A 21,733-nucleotide genomic window follows, 5' to 3' on the forward strand; every position below is an offset into this window, starting at 1 on the left:
AGTGCAGAAACCGCTAGTATGGAGGGAGAAGTGTACAATATTACAAATTATGGACATATGCTAGAACAAAACAAGACCAACATGATACAATAGGGACAGGGGTTGAAATTCAATAATTATAGGAAAGAAACAAATAAGGATAGTAGTAAACGGGCCAATAGGGAAGATGTCTGAAGCATCCGGAGGTTCGAGTTCCTATGAAGAGAAACATCATTTGTTTGAGTTTATGTTTGAAAAGCATCTCTATATAAGAAGGATTTTAGTGAGCTCTTAAACCGATCAAGATTTTGTTCTTCTCTGAGATGGGAAGGTAACTTATTCCATAGCTGCGGAGCATAAGTTGTAAAAATGTTGTTTCTTCGAGTATTGATTATTTTTAAGGAGGAGATTACGAGCAAATTTTGACCTGCAGATCGTAAGGTCCTAAGAGGTGTCGGTAAGTTTGACTGTCGTGTTTTGAAACAGAGCAAGATTATTTTAGATATGCTCCGATGACCACAAGTACAAGGGGGCACTTGGAGAAATTGAAAGGGGACAGGTTTAGAACAAACGCTGGGAAGTTCTTTTTCACCCAGAAGGTGGTGGATACATGGAACGCGCTTCCGGAGGCTGTGGTAGGCAGGAGCACGTTACAGGGCTTCAAAGAAGGTTTGGATAGGTTCCTAGAGGACAAAGGGATTGAGGGGTATAGATAGGAGTAGAGGTAGGTTATAGGGATAGGAGTAAGAGGTAAGTTATAGAAATAGTCAGGGACCACTGCTCAGGCAATAGGCCTGATGGGCCGCCGCGGGAGCCTCAGATGGACCTCTGGTCTGCCTCAGCGGAGGCAACTTCTTATGTTCTTATGTTCTAACCGTACCCCATAGCCCTCCCAGCAATCATGATCACTTTAACGCCACTCTTCTCGGAACAAGCTGGTTAAACGGGGCAGTAAAAAGTACTTTTGTCAGGACGTATTGTTTTGCTTTAACTCCAGCAACACCCAGTTCTGGCACAGGAAAAAGCATTTTCCCTACAACACCAAGACATGCCCTAGGGGCCAGATTCTATAAACGCCGGCTAAATCGTTAGGCGCGTCAATCACATTTAGGTGCCATTTGTAGAATCACACCTAGCGGCACCTAATTATAACCAGAGTTTTCCTGGCTTAATTTACAAGTGCCTAAGGCATTTGCAGAATTGCGCCTAGCTCTGTCTCCACCCCCTAAGCCCGCCTACTTTCTGTTAAAGTGTCACTAGACGCTTAGGGGCAAATTGTATACGAAGCCGCCCAAACGTTAAGCACCGATATAGGCACCGTTCAGCGCGATTCAAGTCCAGTTGGGCGCCGTTTAAGTGAATCGCGCTGAGCGGCACCTATTTGGTCACCTATTTTGGAGACGCCCAATAAATAAGCCAGCTCGAGGCACAACTCAAAAGTTAGGCGGCCATGCGAGCGCTTAAGGACGCTTAAGAGCAGCGATTCTGTAACAAGGCGCCTAACACATAGCCGTGCAGAGCGCCTTTTTTTTTGAAGGCCGCCTAAATCATTTAGCGGTGCCTTGCTACAGAATCGCTATTTCTTGAGAGGCGCCTATGTTTCAATTTGAGCTGATTAAAAAGCTTTTTTGGGCTTGTCGTTCAATTTACATAGGCGCCTAACATTAGACGTGGTTACAGAATTTGGGCCTTATTTTTTTTTATTGTTTTATTTGTTTGTTTGTTTTTAATGGCACTTTCAATTATCGCGCCAATTAAAACAAACTAATGCAGGCACCTAGAGCGGGTAAGCGGCCCTGATCTAGGTTGTTACTCCCTTAGGCCGTTAACAGAGAGGTTTACAAAGTTGTAGTTAAAGCAGAAAGGAACTCCATACGAATAAAAGGGGACAGGTTTAGAACCAACGCCAGGAAGTTCTTTTTCACCCAGAGGGTGGTGGATACATGGAACGCGCTTTCGGAAGCCGTGATAGGCCGGAGCACATTACAAGGCTTCAAAGAAGGTTTGGATAGGTTCCTGGAGGATAAAGGAATTGAGGGGTACAGATAGGAGTAGAGGTAGGTCATAGGGATAGTCAGGGACCACTGCTCAGGCAATAGGCCTGATGGGCCGCCGCGGGAGCGGACCGCTGGGCGAGATGGACCTCTGGTCTGCCTCAGCGGAGGCAACTTCTTATATTCTTATGTTCTTAATGGATAGCACAGAATAGAAAAAACTAAATAAATTTAGAGAGAGAGAGAGAAAAAAATATATATATATAAAACATTATGCAGATTGCCTCACGACACCAGAATCGTCTAACTGAATAGAAAAGGCTTTCTGAAAAAGAAATGTTTTCAAGAGAGTTATACTTTTCACATAAGTAAATTTGAGACGCGCTATATATGGAAGGGAATGCCAAAGAGATCGTGCCTACATTCGACTAACAGGCATCGTTGATATAAATCTGGCTCTGAGTGCCTGGCACTGCTGATTAGCCTGGAAGAAAGGGACTCTGCTGTAAAAAGATAAGACTCTTCTAGAGAGCTGATACACAGAAAATCACTTGACATCTAGTCTGAAATGTTAATTAGTAATAATTGGTAAAGTGTCTCGTGAGCTATGCAGAACTAAACACTGGATCCATCTAAATACGAGACTTATTCTTAAGCGCTGTGTATAGTAGAAAAGGCCTTGAATTGTAGTTTGAGGTGGTTTGAAGGAAAGCTGCGAGCTGTATATGATTTATGTTACAGAGAATCAATTGTATGCAATAACATTAAAGTAGCAAGCCTATTATTAATTCAAACCTTATTATATTGTTTTTCCAAATCTCCAGTGCATCAAGTAATTTAAGCAAGAGAGTGATCCATGCTGCTCCTTGTGACCTGGGCAAGTCACTTAATCCCTCCATTGCCCTAGGTCAGGGGTAGGCAATTCCGGTCCTCGAGAGCCGGAACCAGATCAGGTTTTCAGGATATCCACAATAAATATGCATGAGACAGATTTGCATCTCAAGGAGGCAATGCATGCAAATCCATCTCATACATATTCATTGTGGATTTCCTGAAAACCTGACGTTGAGAAATGTAAAGTACTACATGTGGGAATCAGAAACTTGAGGTACAACTATACGATGGGAGGGATATTATTGAACGAGAGTACCCAAGAAAGGGACTTGGGGGTAATGGTGGACATGACAATGAAGCTGACGGCACAGTGCGCAGCAGCCGCTAAGAAAGCGAATAGAATGCTAGGTATAATCAAGAAGGGTATTACAACCAGAACGAAAGAAGTTATCCTGCCGTTGTATCGGGCGGTGGTGCGTCTGAATCTGGAGTACTGCGTCCAATATTGGTCGCCGTACCTTAAGAAGGATATGGCATTACTTGACAGGGTTCAGAGGAGAGCGACACGTCTGATAAAAGGTATGGAAAACCTTTCTTACGCTGAGAGATTGGAGAAACTGGGTCTCTTTTCCCTGGAGAAGAGGAGACTTAGAGGGGACATGATAGAGACTTACAAGATCATGAAGGGCATAGAGAAAGTGGAGTGGGACAGATTCTTCAAACTTTCGAAAAATAAAAGAACAAGAGGGCATCTGGAAAAGTTGAAAGGGGACAGATTCAGAACAAATGCTAGGAAGTTTTTCTTTACCCAACGTGTGGTGGACACCTGGAATGCGCTTCCAGAGGACGTAATAGGGCAGAGTACGGTACTGGGGTTTAAGAAAGGATTGGACAATTTCCTGCTGGAAAAGGGGATAGAGGGGTATAGATAGAGGATTACTGCACAGGTGCTAGACCTGTTGGGCCGCCGCGTGAGCGGACTGCTGGGCACGATGGACCTCAGGTCTGACCCAGCGGAGGCATTGCTTATGTTCTGACCTGGCTCCGGCTCTCGAGGACCGGAATTGCCTAACCTTGCCCTAGGGTACATTAGATAGAATGTGAGCCCGCCAGGACAGAGAGGGAAAAATGCTTGAGTACCTGAATAAATTCATGTAAACCGTTCTGAACTCCCCTGGGAGAACGGTATAGAAAACTAAGGGCTCCTTTTATCATGGTGCGCTACGGGGGTTAGCGGGTCGGACATTTCATCACGCACTAACCCCTGCAGCAAGCCAAGAACCCAACGCCTTGTCAATGGAGGCGTTAGGGACTAGCGCGGCAGGCGGTGGAACGCGCGGTATTCCGCATGTTAACCGCCTACCGCACCTTGATAAAAGGAACCCTAAGCCCCCCCCCCCCTCAGGAATTCTATGAGTGTCAGAGCATTTACCGCCGCTGCCAACACTAAAACCTGCATTTTAAATAAATAAATAAAATGTATATTAGGTTTTTTTTGTTTGGTCAATTTTGGTGTTTTTATTTTTATTGATTTTTTGGCGATATTGACTTTTGACATACTTAACTGTTATATGTCAATTAAAATCTGGGGCACATTATTCTTGTTCATTGTTGGAAGTGATCTGCGGATGCTCTTGTAGAACTTCAGGAAAGGCAGAAATAATGCAGGGTTACGCTTAGACCCCAGGACTGTCTTTGTGTGGTTTAACTCTGATCACTTAGGGTACCCTAGAACAGGGGTAGGGAACTCCGGTCCTCGAGAGCCGCATTCCAGTCGGGTTTTCAGGATTCCCCCAATGAATATGCATGAGATCTATTTGCATGCACTGCTTTCAATGCATATTCATTGGGGAAATCCTGAAAACCCGACTGGAATACGGCTCTCGAGGACCGGAGTTCCCTACTCCTGCCCTAGAACCCTAATTGTTAAAAACAAACACACAAGGAAAGCAATTCTTTGAGAAACTTACCCAGTGAAATATCTCGTCTTAAAATTACCCTCCTGGCTGAGTAAAAGCACACACAAGCTTCCTCAGCACATGGTCCATTAGTTCGGCTGCAAGCAAATGCACCCAGAAACGTGTTTAATGCAAAGGAGAAAAATGGCACACGTATATGGCGTTTTCACGTTGACACGCATACACATTATTTTCCTTCCTCTTCCACTCACACAGATGAGTAAGTAAGTACATGGCTGCTCTCAGCCCATACATTACACCATTTTTTCAAAGAGAACATAAGTAGTTTCTTTTTGAAAATTAGAAATCACGTGGGTACATTAAAACCACAACGGTGTAGGCCTCCTCTGAGTTCTTCGAGCTCCGCTCCTCTTCTAAACTGTCAGCCATTACTCCAGGGCACTTACTTCTTGCTCTCTCAATCTGTTGACGATGTCATCAGAAGGTTGGTTGTTGTTCACTGGCGTTCTCACCCGCCTCAGAATCTCCTGCTCCATTTGCCCCAGGTCTCCATTAATCTTGTTGAGCCTGCTGAGGAGATTGTTGCCTTCAAGGTCATCAGCTTGTCCCCTGGTGGTATCACCCATCCTGTCACCAGCTGGGGCTGGAAAGACAGAAGGCAAATGCCAGCTAAATCAATGAAATCCTGCATTGTGGGATATGCCCCTTTTTTGGTATAAGACTGTAGCGTTCATTTAGAGGTTTGGTTTCTAGTCCTTGGCATCAAATCTGTCCCTGTCACAGGCTTAATAACATTTTTCTCACATATTCAGTAGTAGAACCACTGGTGATCTTTCTGTTATTGTGAGTCTCCATCCAGGGTAGTGGCATAGTAGAGGGGCTCTGCCCTGGATACCATCTTCCTAGGGATGCCGGCACCTCTCCTCCTCTCTGCTCCCCCCTGTTCCTCCCCCTGCCCTGCATACGCACACCCCTTGCCTTCCCCCGTACCTTTTTGACTTCTCCGGCGCGAGGAACATTACTGCCCACATCAGCATCGGCACTCTCTCTCCGACATCACTTCCGGGTCCCGCGCCTAGGAACTGGCGTCAAAGTGACGGGACAAAAGCGCGTCGGACAACCAGCGCCGACAAATTGGAGCAGACAATTGAGCGCAAGACATCAGCGCGCCGCAGAAAAACCTTATTTTAAAGGGCTCTAATGGGGGGGGAACCCCCCACTTTACTGAATACTGTTTGCGCTGGCTTGTTGGGGAGTATAACCCCCCACATTATACAGAAAACTTAACTTTTCCCCTAAAAAATAGGGAAAAAGTTAAGTTTCCTCTATAATGGGGGTTACAAACCCCCCAAATCACCCTCAACGGCAGCGTGAACAGTATTTAGTAAACTGGGGGGGGGTTTCCTCCCCCCACACCCCCTCCATTGGAGCCCTTTAAAATAAGGTTTTTCTGCAGCGCGCTGATGTCTTGCGCTCAATTGTCCGCTCCAATTTGTTGGCGCCCATTTGTCCGGCGCACTTATGACTGTGAACCGACGTCAAAGGGTGAGCCAACACTGATGCGGGCATGCTGCTCGTGTCAGAGAAGTTAAAAAGTTTATGAGGAACGAAAAGCGGTGCATGCGACCGAGGGGAGGGGAAGAGGGGTGCCACCACCACCCTGGGCACCTCTCACCCTCGCTAAACCACTGATCCAGGGTATGTAGGGAAGAATTCATGCATATCCCATGGCAGTGTTGTGCGATACCAATTTACTAGTAATTACATACTGTAGTTAATCATTTTCATGCAGTAATCAATTAAGGGCTCCTTTTACAAAGCTGCGCTAGTGGTTTTAGCGCACGCTAAATTGCCGTGCACGCTAGATGCTAACACCAGCCCTAAACTGGCATTATTTCTAGCTACGTAGCGCGGGTTTAGCGCGCGCTAAAATTCTGCATGCGCTAAAAACGCTATCGCAGCTTAGTAAAAGGAGCTCTAAGTAGTTAACTAATTCACTATCTCAGTAATTGTACTTAATTACTTTTGAAGGGTAACTAACATGAGGATGTGGTTGGCAAGAGTTGATCAAACCTCCTTGAAATAATCAAATACTTTCCTGGGCTATGAATGATCTTCTATCGATAAGTTGTTGAATGCTATAAATAATGGCTGATATGAAGGAATTGCTGTATAACATGTTTGTATAACATGTGTTGTATGTTTTTTATGACTTCTTTTTTTTTTTTTTTTTGTAAAACCGCCTAGTTATAGGCGATAAAGAAATCTTTTAAATAAATAAAGCTCATCTATTCCAGCAAGCTTTTCCAGGCTCACTTCTGGAAGTGGATATTTAAGACGGTGATTTTTTTTATTTTATTTTTAATTATTTTTAAATTTTTAATGGAAGAATCTGGGTTTTGTGTGTTTGGGTGGGCTTTGGGGTGGTCTTTTCTATCCAGTTATTATCATTAACTGCTTAGATTGCTTTGTAATATAGTGGACTATCAAATTAAATAAATCTGTAAATCTGTAATTACTTTAAGCTGAGACGTAATTAGCAACTTTAATTAATTACTTTTGAAGAGTAACTAGCACAGCACTATTCTGGGGTGCCCTCACTAAGAAACAGAGATCATCTTCTGGACATGTGACCCGAATTGGATCATTTTTACCTCTGGATCCAGACATGCTCAACTCCTCTAGGGGGGGGGGGTCTTTTACGAAGGCACGCTAAATGCAAAGGCGCCTATCTTTAGTGCGCGCTAAATCAGTTTGTATGTGTTAAATCAGTTAGCACGCCTTAGTAAAAAGGACCCTTATGTAAATTTGATGACAAAGTAATGTAGTAATACCAGCCAGCCCATGGGACTAGCTGATTCTTCGTATTTTTAAGTAAACCAGCGCCATCTTTTCTGACGTGTATTTTCAAACATCTAATTGTTTTAACAAACCAACATACTGAAAGGACACATTTGAAAGGATAAGTTTTCTGTCTCTGTCTATGCTGGAGGTAATCAAAAAACTTGATGTTTGGGAAGAGGTCATTTAATCATGTTAACGAACTTAGCTGTCTGAGACAATGAAGGCTCAACCCCCCACTGCCATGTACCGGTTGAGATAGATAAAGGAAGCTTTTTACCCCTTTTAATTTAAACAATGAAGTACATATCCTGCTCATTCACCCCCCCCCTTTTTTTTTAGTGTTGATTACTTCTTTGAAGCCTATGTATCCTGTCACCAGATATGGTTTGTACTTACGTCATTTGCTAATACCACTGACCCATGTTAAAAAAGTATAAAAGCTGGATGTACTAATAAAAGATTAGGCTATCCCTTTAGGACACTGTCTGTATTCTTTCTTTCTAAGGGGAATTGCCTCCAGACGTCTGAATAGATGACAGAGTGTATGCAGGACGATTTCGGGACCAAGAAACGGATCTTGTTCGTTTCACATACCTCGTTGGTTAGATCTGCGTGACTCTTGATCGTTGGATTTCAGGGCATTCTGCATCACTGTTTGTTTCTTTTTCACTTCATTCATTTCACCTTCAAGGCTGTAAAGAGCAGCAGATTTTTTTTTTCCAAAATATGTTTCCGATGACTTTCTCTCAAGCTTAACCTGTCAACTAGTGGTTGCCAAGCTTGTCCTGGGGGACCACCAGCCAGTAAGTTTTTCAGGGTATCCCTAATGAATATGCATGAGGCAAATTTGCATGTCTGCCAGCTCCATTACATGTAAATCTCTCATGCATATTCATTAGGTATACCCTAAAAAACCTACTGGCTGGTGGTCCCCCAGGATAGCCTTAAGAGTGACTGGTCTAGACCAGTGTTTTTCAACCTTTTTACACCTATGGACCGGCAGAAATAAAAAAAATTATTCTGTGGACCGGCATCGGTCCGTGGACCGGCAGTTGAAGAACACGGGGCTAAGTCATGGGCCAGATCCCGCCCATCTCTACCCAATCTCCACCCCAGACCCCGCCACGTAATAGTACTAATTGCACCTTGCATGTCCCGTACCTCATCTGGAAGCCTTCCCTCTGACGTTGCAACGTCAGAGAGAAGGCTTCCGATTCAGGCGCAGGATGCCCGTAGGAGCCACTGCCCGTGGCTTTGTGCACTGAATCAGTTAGGAAGATAACGCTGCATCGATCGCACTGTGGACTGGTGGTTGAAGAACACTGTTTTGGGCCTGATGCACGTGCTGACCCTGTGGACCAGCAGGAAATTTCTGTGGACTGGCACTGGTCCATGGACCGGTGGTTGAAGAACACTGGCCTAGACCACTCTGAACAAGTGTCTCGCTCTACAGCCTTTCTGATTATTTGTAGCCAAGACCACTTCTAAGGTCTCTTTTCACAGTCTCTGCTTGTCTACCACCTCGCCCTCTAAGGATGCCAGTGAGGAAACCATATACTGTACTAAGCCTGTTCTTTTCCATTTTCAAGAGGTCTTTTATTGAACCCCACAACAAAGCCTGCAAAAGTTATGAAGAAAACAATTGAGCAAAAAGATTAAAAACAGGAATAGTGGCAACGTTACAACTTAAGAGGACAAAACCAAGAATGTTGAAACATGGTCAAGAAACAAATCTAACAACCTCTCCTTTGTTCCATATTTACAATAGAAGAATAAAAATAACCCAACAAACCACCTGAAAGGAGTAAAGAGAAAAAAAGACCCCCCCCCCTTCAAACACAACACCACTAGTGTTAAGCTTGTCCTAAAGCAGTTGTACTACCTCCTAGCCAAGAGTTGATGTGTGTCTCTTAGCTTGTTCTCTCATGTTATTCTTATGTATGTCTTCTGCATTTCCCCTAAATATTTTATCTAATATAATAAAATGATAGGCCGCGCATGCGCACTAAAAAAAACGTGTTCCCTGGTCCGTCGGGAAAATACGAGTGCGCATGCGCGCCTACAACGTCACCACAGCCTGCTCTCCGTCTCCACCTCGCGCCGCTGCAGGCCCCACACTCGCAACTCACACATCCGCTGCAGCCTAGCAACTCCGACCACAACCTTCCACCCTCAACCGCCTATGCCGGCTCAGGCTGGCGCGTTGAGGAGTCGGAATGCAGACCCGGAAGAGCGAAGGAAGCCTCACACTGAGCAACTGTATTTACACTGTGCAACGAGCCTCTGCCACGGTCCCGGGTTCCTCTCAGCCTACCCTTCTCGCGGTCTGGCCGGCTACCTTAGTCCTTTGCCACCGCCGCCACCCCCTTCCCTTCCCTACCCGCGGTCGACAAAACTCTTGCCTCCAGCAGCCGCCGCAGCACTGTAAACACGCTGCTTCGCGGCCTCTACTGCCTTCATTTGCTCTTCCGTTTCTCTGATGACGTCATCAGGGACATGGAAGAGCAAATCGGGGCAGTAGAGGCCGCGAAGCAACGTGTTTACAGTGCTGCAGCAGCTGCTGGAGGCAAGAGGTTTGTCGACCGCGGGAAAGGAAGGGGGTGGCGGCGGTGGCAAGGGACTAGGGGAGCTGGCCAGACCGCGAGAAGAGAAAATCGCGTGGGCCACGAAGAGACAGGGAGGAACTGGGAAGAAGGAAGAGGGAAAGGGGCCTGCTTTGGGGTAAGGGTGTGCTTGGAGGCACACAGCTTTGCTTGGGGGGAAGACAGAAGGGGGGCCACGGAGAGACAGGGAGGAACTGGAGCTGGAGAGGGAAAGGGGCCTGCTTTGGGGAAGGGCTGTGCTTGGAGGCAGACAACTTTGCTTGGGGGGGGGAGACAGAAGGGGGACCACAGAGAGACAGGGAGGAACTGGAGCAGGAGAGGGAAAGGGGCCTGCTTTGGGGGAGGGGTGTGCTTGGAGGCAGACAGCTTTGCTTGGGGGGGAGACAGAAGGGGGGGCCACGGAGACACAGTCAGGGAGGAACTGGAGGGCCAGAGGGAAAGGGGTCTGCTTTGGGGGAGGGGTGTGCTGGGAGGTAGATAGCTTTGCTTGGGGGGGAGAAAAAATGGGGGGCCACGGAGAGACAGTCAGGGAGGAATTGGAGGGGTAGAGGGAAAGGGGTCTGCTTTGGGGGGGAGGGGTGTGCTGGGAGGCAGACAGCTTTGCTTGGGAGGGGAGACAGAAGGGGGACCACGGAGACACTGTCAGGGAGGAATTGGCAGGGTAGAGGGAAAGGGAGCTGCTTCGGGGGGGAGGGGTGTGCTGGGAGGCAGATCATTTTGCTTAGGGGGGAAGACAGAAGGGGGGCTACGGAGAGACAGGGAGGAACTGGAGGGGGAGAGGGAAAGGGGGCTGCTTTCTAGCACCCGTTAATGTAACGGGCTTAAAGACTAGTTTCTTATAATTGTCTTAACATCTACATGAACCTCCAGTTATTTATACGCTGAATAACTTGCCAGCATATAAATAACTGGAAGTTCATGTGGATGTTAGATAGTTTATATTGACTTTGTTGCAAAGTATTTCTTATAATCGTACATCTTCACAGGACAATTAGGGAGCTGCTAATGCAATCATTTGATATGGACTAGCCAGGCAGCCCCTGATGTGTATGCTGGACAGATAAGCTGAGGGACTTCAAAAAGTATAAGAAGTTAATTCAGCTCCAGCATAAAGTGCAAAGGAGAACCTAGTTCCAATTGCCAAGTAAACTCCTTAAAATATGAAAAAGGAGGATCGTTTTCAGAGTCATTTATATCGATAACCCCACGAATTGGGCCTTTACACAAATGTTTGCACGTGTACAGCTTGTATGTGCAAACTTTTAACCACAGTGCACAAAGGATGTGCTTAAGGGTGGGGTTTGAACTGATGACAATAGATTGAAGGAAGAGGAATGGAAGAGGATGGGAGAATATTTTATATAATCTATAGGCCGCTAAAGAAACAATCAAAGCAATGTTATCAAAGAGTGTAGGCCCCAGGATGGAGCCCTATGGGATCCCATACAAAATAGGGTGAAATGAAGGGTAGATCCTGCTTGGTTTTGGTAAGAATAGTCTGTAAGATACGAAGAGAGCCAATTCAAAGAGGTTCTATGAATGCCAATATCACAGAGGTATTGCAGAAATAAAGGATGATAGCCAGGTCAAACAGTGTTGAAAGATCAAGAGAAACTAAGATGACTGAGCAGCTTCAATCAATGGCGGGCCTTAGCTGATTGATCATACAAAGGATTCTGTGCTTGACCAGGGCAGAATCCAGCTTGTCTAGGATCAAAAACTAAAGATTTGTCATGAAAAAGTAGAAGATGGTCCAGTGCCTGTTTCCCTGAAATCTTAGTGAAAAAGTTAAAAGGTAGGTCAGAACTCTCGGTAGAATCTAGATCGGTTTCTTCTCTAAGTAGTTATCAACATGAGCTACCATTAAGATATATTATATTACCACTAACCACTGTGATATTTTAACATAGGTCCCATTTTATGCAATGAGACCTAGTTACCAATAACCGGTGTTAACAGTAAAATAACACATCTTAATGGTAGCCCATGTTGGTAACTTGACCCCTTAATATAAAAAAAAAAAAAAAGAAGAAGAAGAAGAAAAGAAAATGTCTCTAGAAATTGAAATCACTGCTCTGTGTAATAAAAGTGAGCCAAATATAGGTCAATCAAGCTACTGTGACATCACTGATGAGGTTGGCTCTTAGGCATTGGTGGATTTGGAAACTTTTTAAGGACACAGTCACCGAGGCACAAAATCTATATATACAGCGTATCAACAAGGGATCCAGAGGTAAAAGAACAAAGAACCGGCGTGGATCACTGTAGAGGTGAAGGAAGCGATCAGAGACAAAAAAAACTTTGTTTAAGGAATGGAAAAGGTCAAAGACGGACAAAAACTGGAATAAACACAAACAACATCAACGCAGGTACCATAAGGCGGTAAAAGGGGCCAAAAGAGACTACAAGGAAAAAATAGCCAAGAAGGTGAAAAACTTCAAGCCGTTCTTTTGATATATTAAGGGGAAACGACCCGCAAAGGAAGCAGTGGGACCGTTGGATGACCATGGAATAAAGGGAGTGCTAAAGGAGGACAAAGCAATCGCCGACAAACTGAACACATTTTTTTGCATCTGTATTTACTGAAGAGGATAAACACAGCATACCAGAACCCATCAGGCTATATGCTGGAAATGAAGATGGGAAACTGGCAGGATTGACGGTCAGTCTAGAGGAGGTATGTAGGCAGATTGATAGGCTTAAGAGCGATAAATCCCTGGAACCGGATGGCATCCATCTGAGGATCATCAAATAATTGAAAGGGACTATAGCTGGACTGCTTCAATTAATAGCCAATCTGTCAATCAAATCAGGAAAGATTCTGGAAGACTGGAAAGTGGTGAATATTACGCCAATCTTCAGTTGCTGTACAGTGAGAGATTGGAGAAACTGTGCCTCTTCTCCCTTGAAAAGAGGAGACTGAGAGGGGACATGATCAAAACATTCAAAATACTGAAGGGAATAGACTTAGCAGATAAAGACAGATTGTTCACCCTCTCCAAGGTAGGGAGAATGAGAGAGCACTCTCTAAAGTTAAAAGGGGATAGATTCCGTACAAACGTAAGGAAGTTCTTCTTCACCCAGAGAGTGGTAGACAACTGGAACGCTCTTCCAGAGTCTGTTATAGGGGAAAACACCCTCCAGGGATTCAAGATAAAGTTGGACAAGTTCCTGCTAAACTGGAACGTACGCAGGTGAGGCTGGACTCATTTAGAGCACTGATCTTTGACCTAAGGGCCGCCACGTAAGCGGACTGCTGGGCACGATGGACCACTGGTCTGGACCCAACAGCGGCAATTCTTATGTTCTTATGAATGAGGCATTATGACATCACAATATCGGCTCTGGTTACGAGTCTGAAACTCTTCATACTAAGATGGGAAGTTAACAATAGGGCTACCATTAAGATGTGTTATTTTACCACTAACTGGTGCTATCTTAGCATAGGTTCCATTTTATGCAATGAGACCTAGTGACTAATAACTGGTGTTAACAGAAAATGACATCTTAACAGTAGCCCACATTAATAAGTTTCCCCTCAATGATTTATCAGAACAGAACAGATTTGTGCTGCATTTTAAACGTCTCCTGCCGATACCCCCTGGGGTATGTCCTCACCTCTTAAGATGGTCAGTGCACTCAGAGTCTGGGGGTGGAATGAAGAAGCAGGCAGCTGGTGCATTCTTTGTCTCCCCCTGTTTGCTCTGCACCACCCAGTTCTCTGGATCGCTGTTGTCATTCAGAATGTATTTCTCCCCCTTGCTGAGCTGCATCTAAGGAAAAATGCAGAAACAAGTCCCGTCTCTTCCTTTCTCATCAGAGATTTCACCCACAATTTCCTTTTCGCTAACTAATCATGCAAAGGATGGGAAGTGCATGAAGCAACTTCCCAGTGAAAAATGGTGGGGCACCAAACAGTATTACACTTCCCCCTCCCCATTCACGGTTTCGGCAATCGCGATTTCACATATTCGCAATTTTTTGGGGAGGGGAAAAAAGAAAAAAAACAAACCTATCGTTAAGTCTTCCCCCCGGCATCCCGGCCTTACCTGGTGGTCAAGCGGGCTTTCGGGGCAGGAGCGATCTTCCTACACTCCTGCCCCGTGCAGATCGCCATTAGGAAATAGCTGTGGGGAGACTACGGGAACACACAGCAGCCATTTCCTAATGGCGATCTGCACGGGGCAGGAGCGTAGGAAGATCGCTCCTGCCCTGAAAGCCCGTTAGACCACCAGGTAAGGCCGGGAAGGCGGGAGGGAGGCGGGGGTTGGTCAGAACCGGATTTCACGGTTTTTCACCATTCGCGGTCTGGCTCTGCCCCTATCCCCCGCAAATCAAGAGGGAGATGTGTAATGTTCAGGGAAGCCCAGCACAAGGCTCCTTTGTGGTTGGGGTGCAAAGATACGAGGTAAAAACCAAAGAAAGTCAGTGCTATTGCAGTAAGTGGGAAGAAAATGGGCCAGGTGGCCTTTTAGTCCAATCTTTGATCTTAAGCATCTTAGATTATTGCAACATTGTATATCTGGGATCTTTTAGGAAAACTATTAAGTGACTAAGGGCTCCTTTTACGAAGCCGCGTTAGCGGTTTAACGCGCTTAATAGCGCACGCTAATTTGAAGGCTGCGCTAGCCGCTACCGCCTCCTCTTGAGCAGGTGGTAGTTTTTCGGCTAGCGCGAGGGTTACCGAACGCTAAAAAGGTGCGTGCGATAAAGCTAAGTATTGTTCAGAATGTGGCAATTTGCTTTATTTTTAGGCTAGAAAAAAAAAAAAAAAATCAGATCACGTAAGTCGTCGTTATAAAAAATTTACACTGGCTACCCGTGGAAGCCGGGATTCTTTTCAAGTTTGCTTGCCTTTGTTTCAAAACTATAACAGGTTCAGCTCCAGTTTCTCTCTCCTATCATTTTGATTTTGCAGGTATCGGTCGTACACGTAGGGTTGCATTTACAAGAGATTTTTTTTTTTTTTAGATAGGCATTTGTTTTGTTCCATTTACCAGCTTGAAATGATAGTGTTCTAAGTGAGTGTATCTCAAATGCATTTTCTTACCAAACTTTCAGAGAAAATCAATTAAAACCTATCTTTTTGATAAATTTGTCAGATTTTATTCCCATGCTGATGAATTTCAGAGTGCCTTTTGTAATGTTTTCATGCTGATATATTTCTAAATGCTTTTTGTAATATCGTTGTCTGTATGCAGTCTCTTCCTTCGTAAGCCGCTCTGAACTGTTTGTGGTATTGTGGTATATAAGAATAAAGTGATTATTATTATTATTATTTGCCATTACATTGTCTATTTCAGTGTTTCTCTCCCTTCAATAGAAAAATCATAGTTCAAGGCATCTGCATACATAAAATTGACAAATTTGTATATGAATATGCCAGCGAACTTGTCCAAATTCTCCCCCTACACCATCCCAGCATAAGGTTCTCTGTCTGAACCACTACACAGTCATTAGTAAGTGAACCCTGTTTGATTAGAGTAGAGGGTTCAACCTCTGCTGTAAGAAGCAATTCTGCTCCTTTATAAAGGTCAGTGACAAATTCATGCTAGTTTCCCAGTTTATTATTCCTCCCAGATCTGATTTCTTGCAGATGCAAATTGTTCATAATAGAGATGCAAAGTTACTCAGTTCCAGACAGGATTTATGACTACCCCATCTTGGTGCATTATGGCAGTGGTCCCCCAACCCTGTCCTGGAGAACCACCAGCCAGTCGGGTTTTTGGGAAAGCCCTAATGAATATGCATGAGAAAGAGTTACATATGGTGAAGCTGACAGGCATGCAAATCTTCCCCATGCATATTCATTAGGGCTATCCTGAAAACCTGAGTGGCTGGTGGTCCTCCAGGCAGGGTTGGGGACCACTGCATTATGGGACCTGCAGCTTTGGTTTCATTGCAGGATTAGGAATGTAAATTCAAATCCAGGACTGGTCAGAAAAGTCTCTAGCCTGGAACTGGGTAACTTGGCATCTCTGTCATAAGGGGTCTATGCTAAAGTTGATAAACTGAGATGTCTGGTCTCCAATACAGAGCATATAATAGGGGAAAAAATGGTTAGATAAACTGATGTGTTCATCTTCCCTAAACTCCAGATTCTTTATACTTTCAGTTCATTCAGAACCAGGGCTGGGATTTGGCATCACAGACCTTCATTTGCAAACACCCAGGGACTTTCTGCTATTTTAGATCTTCTCAGCACACTTATTCTGGTTGCTGCAGTGATGGTTCTAGGCAGGAACGATACTAATGCAGCACTTGTTCCAGAACCCTGCAATGGGCCCCTAAATCCAACCACTAGGTGTCACCTTAGAACAATTACCATGACTCCCTTTTCTTTGGGGGCTGTGAATGCTACCTCCACAACATTCTCAGCCAACCCACAAAGCAGAAGACATGATTCAGGGTCCTTCTTCACGGCAGTACATTTGTCACCTGAGTCCCTGAACCAGCTTTCCCCATACTCTTAATGATAAGGTTTCCTTACATCTCCTGAGTCCCAGTCACACATGGTATCCACGGTAATTGGTTGAGAGAGGTGTGTCCTCCGTAGTTTCAATGGTGGAATCTCCAGGCTTCTCTTTTTCAAGTTTGCAATATCCTTCTCAGCCTGATTGATGGTCTTCTCATCTTTCTGTATGGATAGAACATGATGATAAAGAAACTGCAGAAAAGGAGCATCATACATACTCCTAGGGTGAGAGACCCATGCAATAGAGGTCTCTGTGCCACATAGCAAGATTTTAGAAGCTAAGAGACAGACCTGACTAGCACTTAAAATAAAGTTCTCCAAGAAACTTCAGGTCAACTAGGTCGGTGCTTCTCAATCATCTCCTGTTGGAACACCTCCCCAGTCAGGTTTTCAGGATTACCACAATGAATATTTCAGGAGATACACTGAAGGTCCATCATATGTAAATGTATTTTATATATTTTCACTGTGGTAATCCTGAAAAATCAGCTAGCTAGATCTGCCTTCAGGAGAGGGTAAAGAAGCACTGACCTAGGTGAATCCTACCCTCAAAACCCCAGCAAGCAGTTGGCGGTAGGTGGGTGCAAATTATTACAAATTATTACACATCTTACAAAAGTAGAGATGCTAACCCCCACATTTTGTCACAGTTATAAGACAAACTGTGCAATCTGACAAATATCCAGTTTAAAAAAAAATAAAAGTATTGTCCAGTGTTCATTCATAGTGTGCAATGTGAGAGCCTATAGGACATGGGCCCAACTAAATTTCGCTGAGCTTTCCAAGGTGCTGAAATTTGTTTATGCTGTTCTGACCAAATGTGGTCCTATAGCTGTTTAGTTGTTTTAAATGACTTAATGTGAAAAGTAAAACTCCCCTGTGAAGAACTGAGTCTTATTTATTAACTACTAGCATGTGTTAACAGTGGAGGACCCAAAGGAATAAAGTGGCCCTCTTTGTGGGTGAAGCCTTGATGGCTGGCAGTACTGCTCACAACTTGCAAACCTTGTGCTATACAACTGGACCCATTTTTGTGGTTTTATGACACACTGCTTTGGGTGAATCTCTTCATAAAGGCGGTTAATAAATTCAATTAAATAAATATCCAAAGGGAACATTTTCAGAAGGATTTTCCAGTTGCAACATACATTCCAAATATTGCCCCTCTCCCCAAGTTGGGGAGAGGGGCAAAGCTGGGACCTGGGGTACCCTGGCAAAGTACAGGTGGGAAGTTCATCTAAAGTTCACCCTGCAGTGTCTGAAGGTACTTATATATCAGGGATCTCAAAGTCCCTCCTTGAGGGCCGCAATCCAGTTGGGTTTTCAGGATTTCCCCAATGAATATGCATGCACATAGATCTCATGCATATTCATTGGGGAAATCCTGAAAACCTGACTGGATTGTGGCCCTCAAGGAGGGACTTTGAGACCCCTGTTATATATACAGTATACCAGTTCTCCGCCAGGAACATTGGACTTTTCTTTTTGAAAAATAGCAGCAAGTATGGCAAGACAGTATGAATATTGCCTTCTGCACATTGCAAATATCTCTCTTAAGTTCCAAACACCCTTCCTTCGCTACAGATCAAGTTCTTTTTTTTTTTTTTAAATCTTTATTCATTTTCAAACTTTGACAGTGCCATGCAATTAATTTAGACATAAACACTACAAAGAACGCACTTTAAATACACAATTAATACATAAAACAATCATTCCCCCCATAACTAATAGATGAAGACATATCATGGACTTACGATATTATAATTAAGTAATTTTAGTAATCAGAATACATTTCCCTCCCCCCACCCACCCTGGATGTGTAAGGAGAACTAATACAAGGAGAGATACATGACAGTTAGTGCGATTCAACAACATAGAAACATAGAAGATGACGGCAGATAAGGGCCATAGCCCATCAGGTCTGCCCACTCTACTGCCCCACCCCAAGTCTACTATCCTAGGGAACCCACTCCTGGTGACAAGTTCCATTGGCTTAACCCTCTAAGGGATCCCACATGGGCATCCCATTTGCTCTTAAATTCTTGCACGTTGTTTGCCTCGATAACCTGCACCGGGAGCTCGTTCCAAGGATCAACCATTCTCTCGGTGAAGAAATATTTCCTGGTGTCGCCATGAAATTTCCCAATGTCAATGGGCACCACACCCTACTAAATGTATTACTAAACCCCAAACACTCCGCATTCATTCTCTCATACTTATAAGTGGTACAAACATTTGCCCACCAAAATGCGTAATTAAGTCTGTCGTAATTCTTCCAGTTTCGTGTAACCATCTGGATAGCTATTCCCATCATAATCAAGAAAAGACGGCTTTTATATTTATCCAAAGAAGGCTTAAGATGTAATAGCGTACCACAAATTATGGCTTCATAAGTTAACGGAATTGTTGATTCAAGAATAAGATTAATTTGTCCCCAAATTGATTTCCAGAAATTAAGTATCAAGTTCTATTAAAATTTGATATTCCACTTATCAGGTTTTTAAGCGGTGTATATTTAAAATATAAAATTGGGGATACATAGACTGTGACACATTGATGTACTGATATGATAGGCGAAGGGGGGAAGAACAGGATGCCAATAAAGGGTAGAACAATAGGAAGGGACCTGTCTGTAAAGAGAGGTTTGGAGGACGATTTGATTAGAGATCGAAGGCATCTCTAAATAGAAATGTTTTTAAATTTTGATTTAAATCAATCGAATGTTGCTTCTTCACGTAATTCTATGGGCACTGAGTTGCAGAGCGTGGGGGCGGTGACTGAGAAAATAGTTGAGCGGGTCGTGCTAATGAGGCGCATCAATGGGAAGGATAGAAGATGTTGGGGATTTGAGCTCAGTGTTCTTGAAGTTGAAGTTTAATTCATTTTAATATACCGACCATCAACGTGCCCCTGGCCGGTTTACAATGCTAAAAATGAAAAGTTAAAATAAATTTTTGTAGGGGGGGGGAAATGAGAACATTAAATAGACAAATTACAAATACGAACATGAGCTTGAGGGTAAAGGGGGAGGGGAAGTTAATAATGACATCATTAAAAATAAATTAATTAAAGGGAAGGGGGGAGGATAAAGCACCAGGAATGGGGATCGCTTCTTAAAAGCGGTTCGTGTGGGATTAGGAGTCTATCTAGAAATTCTGGAGAGCTTGCGGCGCATGTTTTAAACGTCAGTGATTCTATGGGATACTGGGAGCCGATGGGCTTTGATTAGGAGGGGTATTACGTGATCACATCTCCTGTGCTGCTGGTGAGTTTGATGGTACAGCATTAAACACAGTTGAAAGGCAAAGAAATTCCCTTCTCACTGACGATTTGCTTTCCATGACACGAGACGACGCTATAACATTTGCTTCTAAACAAATCCCCTTCACTAATGTTAGAAAATAAACCCCAAATTTCCCCTTCTGCTCCCCATTCCCTCCTTTTGCAACCCCTCTCTAAAGCCCATATTCACAATGATCAACTCCCCAACAAAGTCTAAACCTCCCCCCCCCCACCACACACACACACACTCCAAGTCCTCATTCTGGTCCACCCATCTAGCATAGTTTCCACACGCTCAAGCATTGTTCCATCTTATCCCACCTCAGAGCAGTTCATTTTGCCATTGTGCATACATTGTGCCAGGGTGCCAGGGTGCTACAGCCTCAGCACCCTGGGGTTGTGGGTTCAAACCCCGCGCTGCTCCTTGTGACCCTGGGCAAGTCACTTAATCCTCCATAGCCCCAGGTACGTTAGATAGATTGTGAGCCCACCGGGACAGAGAGGGAAAATGCTTGAGTACCTGATTGTAGAACCGCTTAGATAACCTTGATAGGCGGTATAGAAAAAAAAAAGAAAAGAAAGAAAGAAAGAAAAAAAGACATATCTCTATTTGCACAAAAAAGACCTCCAAAGGCAGAGCCTCAATCTGTTTCCAGACTTGATCCACCACTAATCATTAGTGAGGACATGAAGACTGCCAATCAAGTGGAGAAGGCTTCCTCCAGGGCAAGACAAATGATGGGTTGTATTCGTAGAGGTTTTGTCAGCAGGAGACCTGAAGTCATGATGCCGTTGTACAGATCCATGGTGAGGCCTCACTTGGAGTGCTGTGTTCAGTTCTGGAGACCACACTACCGTAAGGACATGCTGAGGATCGAGTCGGTTCAGCGAATGGCGACCAGGATGGTCTTGGGGCTCAAGGATCTCACGTATGAAGAAAGACTAAAAAAATTGCGGCTGTACTCACTTGAGGAAAGAAGAGAACGGGGAGACATGATTGAAACGTATAAGTACATCACGGGACGTATTGAGTCGGAAGATGATATCTTCTGTCTCATGGGACCCTCAACCACCAGAGGCATCCGCTGAAAATCAGGGGAGGGAAATTTCATAGCGACTCCAGAAAGTACTTCTTCACCGAGAGAGTGGTGGATCATTGGAATAGACTCCCACTGCAGGTGATTGAGGCCAGCAGCGTGACGGATTTTAAGAGGAAATGGGATACTCACGTGGGATCTCTAAGGGAGTGAACTCTGGGGGGCAGATACTTGGAATGGGCAGACTTGGTGGGCTATAGCCCTTTTCTGCCGTCATTTTCTATGTTTCTATGTTTCTAATCAATTACGCTCATAGCAAGATAATCCACCTCTCCTCTATGTCCCCATTCAGGAGCATTGCCTGCAGTTTCCTCTGTACTTTTTATCCCCCCCAGCACTTTTACCAAAACACAGAACACCTCCCAAAATGTTTAAATTTTAGAACAACCCCCACCAGATATATATAAAAAGACACTTCCTCCTGTCTCTGTCCCATAAATACTAGCCAGTCTTTCAGGAGTATAGTACAGGATCCTGCGTGATTAAATTAAACCCCTCAGTCCGAGCCTCACCTCTAGCTGACGAAGCAGGTCAGACGTTGCCCCTGGAGCATCCTTGCTATAGTTTGTATCTAGGTTAGAGTTCACCTTCTTCAGACATTGGCTCACAGCATCTGCATCCTCTTGGAACTGAGGACAAATTATGAATAATGAAGTCACTAGTCTGACCCAAAAGGACACAATATTAACAACTGCTTGATCTTAAC

At 44.3% G+C, this 21,733-nt stretch overlaps 1 protein-coding gene across 5 annotated transcripts in view; it reads right to left on the reverse strand.

Moving 5' to 3' along the window:
- EVPL (envoplakin) overlaps positions 1–21,733 on the reverse strand; it is a 138,350-nt gene that overhangs the window by 22,671 nt on the left and 93,946 nt on the right. For all 5 annotated transcript variants that reach the window (XM_033961906.1, XM_033961909.1, XM_033961905.1 and 2 more), the window contains 5 exons: positions 21,540–21,656; positions 16,664–16,810; positions 13,792–13,946; positions 8,165–8,262; positions 5,173–5,369 (listed from right to left, as the gene is read on the reverse strand). In XM_033961906.1, coding sequence (XP_033817797.1) covers positions 5,173–5,369; positions 8,165–8,262; positions 13,792–13,946; positions 16,664–16,810; positions 21,540–21,656 — 714 coding nt within the window. The remainder of the gene's footprint in view (positions 1–5,172; positions 5,370–8,164; positions 8,263–13,791; positions 13,947–16,663; positions 16,811–21,539; positions 21,657–21,733) is intronic.

This window comes from Geotrypetes seraphini, chromosome 10 (genome assembly GCF_902459505.1).
Source record: "Geotrypetes seraphini chromosome 10, aGeoSer1.1, whole genome shotgun sequence".
Taxonomy (NCBI): Eukaryota; Metazoa; Chordata; class Amphibia; order Gymnophiona; family Dermophiidae; genus Geotrypetes; species Geotrypetes seraphini.